At 31.1% G+C, this 7,479-nt stretch overlaps 1 protein-coding gene across 1 annotated transcript in view; it reads left to right on the top strand.

Moving 5' to 3' along the window:
- The window catches only part of LOC104822476, a 2,070-nt gene extending 1,862 nt beyond the window's left edge, over positions 1-208 (top strand). Inside the window, exon 2 of the mRNA XM_010553718.2 lies at positions 1-208. This exon is cut by the window's left edge and continues 16 nt beyond it. Within this exon, the coding sequence (XP_010552020.1) occupies positions 1-57 (57 nt within the window). The 3' untranslated portion in view covers positions 58-208.
- Positions 209-7,479: the final 7,271 nt, after the last annotated feature.

The following is a 7,479-nucleotide window of genomic DNA, read 5'->3' as shown; positions in this document are numbered from 1 at the left end:
CGCGCCGTCGGCTTCGACAATGCCGTCGGCGGCAACCTGTTTGTTCGGACTCGATGAAGAGGACGTTTCACTCAGTTAACTCGGATTATCTCCGATCTTTTTCTGATTTTAAATAAATATATTTATTATAAATTACGGATAATCGATATAGAGAATAACGTGTAGTGCAAAGGAAACTGAATTATAATATCACCTTGAGAGATAAAAATCGAGAATATTATTCATCGAACATTAGTATGTAGTTTCCTGAAGGACAGTGCTACGCGGAAAACGAACATCGCGGGGAATTATCAAGTGGGACAACCGTAACAAGTGTTTGATCTTTAGCCGTCAGATCCATTACACGAATGATCTTACGGCTGAAAATTAAAAAGACAAAAACCGTGGACGTGAAGTTATTGCAGAGGATAACATATTAAAAATCCTTTTCTGTGACGTGGCACTAAACATGACGTGGCGACGCGTGGGACGTGTCGGAAACAAAGTCCACATCCAGGCCGTTGCATTGCATTGTCGTGTAGTGTCGACCGCACCTGATAACACCCTACATATAAAGAGAGAACCAAAAAAAAGGAGGAAAACGGGGCACGTGAATTGGATAAGGTTATCTATTATCTTTTAGGGTTTATTTTTTTTTATAAAATTATCTTTAGGTTTTATTCCTTTGCGTTATTCGAATATTCGGTTTCTGTCCTTTTTCCCTAACCACAAAATTAAGACTAATCTCCCTGTCTCGATGTGGTTTATGTAAGGTAAATCGATGTGAAGCTGCAAATCGAGTTCGTGTTTTCTCTAAGAAGGTTCATATTAGGTCTCATGATCATGGGCTGAATAAAGTCTATACACATATTATATATATATATGAATAATAATGCATGAGGTTTGTAAGTATATATACTTTTCAGGGTGAATCGATTGTCGTAAGAATTCCGAAGATTTTGATAATCGATATTCTAGTATTCTAAATCTTTAACTCGATTGTCGTATGACTTGACCATAACTCTTCTATATAAAGAAAACCGATATGCAAATTTAGCCCATCATCATAAATTGTTGATAGTATCTTCATATTAATCTTTATATGACAATCTGACCTATAATTCTGACCTATTTTACTTAACTTGCTTATATTAAAGATAATTTTATAATACATCTAATAATTCAATATGGTTGGCCCACGTGATTTTTTTTTTAAGATAATCCAATATCCCATTCTCTCGTACGCTATATTTTAATTCCCTTGATTCTCGATTATTATAATTACAACCTAATTCCACTTTTATAATAAAAAATATTTTCCATTTCCAAAGTCAGTCGTATGTAACATGCCGTTAATATCGATTTACAAAAACAAAATTATCATACATAAATAAAATTCAGAGATTTCACGTATAGCGGTTATCATCGTCTTTCTCCATACATGTAGTATTCCAAAAATATATATTGAGCAAACTCGGAAATGTATTAAATATTTGTCTCAAACGCAATGTATTACTGTATAAGATAACCTCACTTTTAAATGGGATGGGATAATTGAACCCACAAGGCAAACCGAACAAAGGGATGAGGAGACAGACAAGATAAGGAACAGCGCCGAACTTAAACATTAGAAAATAAATAATAAAAATGAGAAAATAAATTAATGTCCTTTGGAGATGGGGAGAGAGATAAAATGGCCCAATGAGGTGAGCGGCGGTCAAAGGGGCCAAGGTTTTAAGAACATTTTTATCATATAATACAAAGGAAAAATCCTGAAAAAATATATATAAATAAACCATCATCTTACAAAACTATCATTTAAATTTTAAATTATAATATATGACTAAATAAAATCTCGAATTTATAAATTGTTACTCTAATAATTCGTTGATCTGTTTGACCATAATTTTAGTTGATTGAAAATCCACGTTGTTCCGAAAAGTTGATGTCAGCGTGTTCACGTAACCAATTTTAAAAAAAATTCGCTCAAAAACTAGATTTATTTACTCTCAAATCGGATTAAATTTCGATCCAAAAAATACTCATGTGGAAAAAAATCATTTAAAGTTGGTTACGTGGACACACTGACATCAGTTTTCCGGGGCCACGTAGATTTTCGATCGTCTGAAACTGTGGTCAAACCGGTTAACGAGTTATTAGAACAACAATTTGTAAGTTCGATATTTTATTCAGTTACATGTTGTAAGTTTGGGATTTAAATGACAGTTTAAACGTTGAATGTTTATCTGTATTTTTTTTTGTAAGTTTGAAATTTTTTATGGATTTTTTTCTAATATAAAATATAAATATAAATGTTATATGATATATTTGGATTTTGGAGGGTAGGTGGGTCGCATCGTTTCAAGGTTACATGGTTTGCAATATATCATCTTTTAATATTTGTATACGCAATTGGATTGAAGAAGTCGATGTGACATGTTATTTGATGCTTGTATTCGGCTGAAAAATAGTGTAATGACGTATATATTAGATTCTCATAGATAATAATCATTTGATTGAAACCGAAATCAAAATTATCCTCGAAAAAATTTGAACCTTAACCTAAATCGAATATAACTAAACATAAATACACCGAATATGATATCCGACCAGATAATTGAAACCGAAACCTACAATAAAAGCCAAATTAGAATATAAAAGCCAAAGCAAAGAAACTTGTTAATGTCCATTTCAAGATAATTTCTATTAGATTTCCGCACAGTTTATGTCAATGGTGACGTGTTTATTTTTAATTTCATTTACAAGAAATTCATGCACATAATAACATTATCGATACGTACAAAAGCTTGTTTACTAATAGGAAAAGGCTATTTAACGTGATATTTATTTTATCAGGCCAGTATGAGATTTACTTTTTACTATATCAATCAGTCTTTTTTAAAAAAAACCCTAAATATATTGAATTAGTAGATCTCAGACTCCAACCCATTTGATGTGACCTATTCATGTGTTTTATTTAGGAGTGTAAAACGGGCTGGCCCGGCCCAACCCAACCCGGCTCGTTCCGATCTGAAAAAAATTTAGCCCAGCCTACCCTGATCCGTTTTTTAGCGAGCCATAAATATATCAGCCCATCCCATATCGTCTTAGCCCGCGAGCCAAACGAGCCGGTCCGCGAGCCAAATATATAAGTCTCGCTTCCATCAACTATTGAAGGCAATACTGTGGGTGAAAATGTTGAATTTGCCATGGCAGCTGTTCCTTCTGAGCCCCTTACATGTGATGCGAATAAACCTGCCAAGTCTGGCAAGGATGGAAAGGGACGAGCTGGCCCGCCACGAGCCCGGCTCGTGATGGGCTGCCTCGTTTGGCCCGGTTTTTTGTGGGCTCAAATATTTTGAGCCCAGCCACAAAAATATGAGTCGACTCACGAGCAGGTTCGCGATTCGCGGCTCGTTTTACATCCCTAGTTTTATTTATCTACCTAGAAAATTAATGTAGCGTTTGATTTGCATGTTAGAGTCAAAATTTATTAAAATATGTAATCTGTATTTTGAAAAATAATATCAGAATATATAGTATTGTAATTTAAAAGGCTTATCATAAAGTTTCTTATAAAAAAAAAATACTATTAAAAACTGAAACAGTGTCATCGATTGTTGGAGATAATATACTCCTATTTATGTAAAGTTTTGTGTTTCATAACTAATTTATTTACCGTATTTTTTAAGTTTACAATTATTGTATTTATTTTATTTTCTTTATATTTATGAATGAACGTTGTATATATGTTTGTATCATATAAATCAATATTTATTCTTCTAGTGTTTTCCCTTTTTATCGTTCGTTTATCTAATTTATTGCGCTAGTTTTCTTATATAATTTTTTTAATCACATGTTCTTAAAAAAATTGAACAATACAAATGGCTGGGCTCAAAACATCGAAGTTTCCGCTATGGAAAAACTTTTTAATCGGTCATGAAAAATAAAGAATAATAAAAGTGGCCGAAAATGGTATATTCGGATCCAAAGTCCATTAGGTAGCCCATTGGGCCATATTGGGCCTACAGTGTTAGCCTAAATGTTTTATTTCAGTCTCAAACAGTAATTTAGGGACTTGTCGTCAAGTCCATATTCCGAAAATATAGTATCATAAGCTAATCATACTTTTTTTTTTTTTAAATTTCATGAAATTGCAAATTTTTTTAAACTGATCAATAATAATTGTGGTCATTTTCTTTTAAATTACGTAAAATAAACATATCAAATGTTAAAGTTTGCGAGGACATATATATTTTTTTTGCAATAAAAAAAAAAGACGATCAATATGGCATCGTTACAAAACAGAAGAGAGGGGGTCATATTGGCCAACCTTATCTATTATATGGTCTACATAATTATTTGATAATTATTTATCTTCTCTATTATTTCTTCTCTTGTGTTCTATATTATTTTAATAATATAAAACGGTCTCCTAGTACGCCCAAATATCATTAATGACTCGTGTATTTATGTGCGTTTATTTACATTTCATATAGTTTTTATTTATCTTTGTTATTTTTCTTTCTTTATTGTTGGTAAAAAAAATGGGAAAGAATAAAAAAAGGTAATGGTCAATGAACGATTGATACTAGAGAGAGGTATATTTTAGTGTACATGGATATATAAATAATAGTATTAAAGATACTTTTATTTTACAGGAAAGAATCAAAACATGTAACAAAATTTTACAATTTTGTTTTTTATTTATAAACGAGACTATTTATAGTTTTTGTCACATAATTTTATTTTATAACCCTATATTTTTAGAACTGAATTACCAGGAAGTAGCGTATTATTATGCCTCTACTAACCAGAAATGGGTAAGTGTTGTATTTTATTTTATTATCGATTTTAAATTTTTAATGAAATTTCGTGGACGTGGTAATAATGATTTCATATGAGATACGGAAACAATAAGACGAAAACTGCATATCATGACACCATCAAACATGGTAGGATCACCAGTCACCAGAAGACGACACGTAGGACCACAGGTCCCACGTTGCTGACGAATCCGAGTTGGCAGCGTAAGATTCTTAGAGTGAGTGGACCCCACCCTCCGCGGTGTATGATGCATACGCTCGCACCACATTCCTTGTGACATCCAATTTGCATATGCGCGCGTTTGTGTGTGTATTATTGATACAAACCGATGATGATGATGATGATGATGATGATGATGGGTGAAGCCATGATGGGTCTTCTTCAGCTGAACGATAAAATGGGAAAAAAATAATCAGAACACGAATGATCATTAGTATTTGATTATAATTAATAGTTAATTTGAAAATCCCGTTTTAATACAAAATTTTCATATAAATTGTTTTAAATTTTATTTTCATATTTATGGTTATTTTTGTAAATAAAGAGAATAATGATGACATGTTTTTGTCAACAATTTTGATTGTATTAACCAACACATTTTTCTTATCTGGTTTATAGTGTAATATTTGAAATGAAATCGTGAATTCGTATAGTGACAAAGAAATTATATTTTACTTTTTATTATAAATATTACTCTCGATAATTTAATACGATATTATTTTATCAAATTATTCGTAACTAATTAAATTGCTAATGTATTGATCTGCAAATTGCAATGTTTGTAGCCAATACCGTGATTTATTGTCTTGTCGATGATAATTTGATTATTCGTAACCCTTTTCTAGACGTATTATATGTGTTTTGAATTTTTATATTTTGCGCCAATTTAGGGCTGCTAAGATAATGATTTTGTCACGATCGACCTTGGTGGATATTAAAATATAAAGTGTATTTTGACCGAACTAACTTTATTTAAATTTTCTTAATTTATTATTATGCCGCACCTAAAAATAAAAACGAGGGTATTTTAGTCACACTATAACATTACTTATCATGTTTTTTTTAATAGATAATAATACTGTATCATATTATAATCGAGTATTCCATTTTGCCCTTTATGAAGACGTACAAAAATGGTTCAAATGAGTAAATTAATTCCGTGAAGTTCTTTATATTTTTCCCAAATAAATTTTTTCATAAGAGAAATTAATATCTCCAAATACTCCAGTTGCTTAATAGTATGCAGATGCCAAAATTATACATATTGTGCATAGATATCGAATGGACGTTTAAAAATTTACGGACATCTTTAGTTTTTTTTTTTAAATTGGAAGTTATCATCAGTTTGGTATTTCAACGTATGCTGGAGTGATTTAGGGGCCGAGTAGTTGCACCGCCGCTATCCGCAAACAGAGCGATTGCGATTTTTGACGGTTGCAAACGATTGAAAAACTAACTGGTTGAACCACAACCGCAACCAAACTTGTGTTTTCTAATTGCAGTTTCTAACTTGCGTTTTGGTAGCGGTTTACGATGTTTTGACAAAAAACTAAAATATACTCATTAAAAATTATATAAAACTCTAATATATATATATATATATATATGGTGATTTTGTTTAGTGTTATGATTTGATATTATTTTTAGTATTATATTTTAATAAAAAAAGTATAATAGTATACTTTTTAGATTTAATAATGATTATTTTTAATAATTTTTATAATAAAATTATATTTTTACTTAAAAATAAATTAAATTGATAATATTTATATTTTAAATTTATTATTTAATTATTATAAATTTAGTAAATAATTTTTATCAAATGATACTAAAAATTTAATTAAAATTATTATAAAAAATTATTTTAAAATAATATATTTTTTATAATTTCTATCAAAACGCAATCGTAATCGCAACGAACCATTCACTTCTAACCGCATCCATCTGCAATCGCTGCCAACAGCAACTTATCAACCAGTCAGTACTTATGATTCATAATCGCTATCAAACCCCCGCCAGCCGCAACCGCAACCGATGCGGTACAACGAGTCGAATCTTTAGATATTGTCAAGAAAATCAGTTAATTTTTTTTGAAATAAAGAAAATATGATGATGGATTTCGTGGAGGGCGAGAACTAAGACACGTGACAAAACACATGGTCCTTGCATGGAAAAGATGAAAGCTTCCTTCTTCCGCCACGTGGGTACCCGACAAAGTTCTTTGTCCGTCTACTCATCTCCATCAGATTTGGCCTTTTTTTTTCTATTCCTTTTAAAAGCAAAAAATTCCAACCTATGAATTTGTATTGACTTCTTGTACTGTTCGGACAGAACATACGTGTGTATATACATATAAAACTTTGGTTAGATTAATGGTTGATAATGCTAAAATTGAAATAACGATTTTAATTAATGTCCATATAGATAGAGAAATTACTGATGAGTGGAAATGATATGAACAGAACGAATTTAATTAATGTGTGTATATATACATACACACGTATATATATGATGCATGATGTGTTTGGGTGAAAAACAATGGACGCGCAAAAGCCAGCTGTTCTCTCGCTCTCAGTGTCCCACTCTACTATAATTATTTTTATTATTTTCCATTCGAGGATTTAACGTCGCAAATTAAATAATTAGCCCACATTTTAAACAACATTAAAAATA

The sequence above is a fragment of the Tarenaya hassleriana genome, unplaced genomic scaffold (genome assembly GCF_000463585.1).
Source record: "Tarenaya hassleriana unplaced genomic scaffold, ASM46358v1 Cleome36, whole genome shotgun sequence".
Classification (NCBI taxonomy): domain Eukaryota; kingdom Viridiplantae; phylum Streptophyta; class Magnoliopsida; order Brassicales; family Cleomaceae; genus Tarenaya; species Tarenaya hassleriana.
This window is presented reverse-complemented; position numbering and strand designations above follow the sequence as displayed.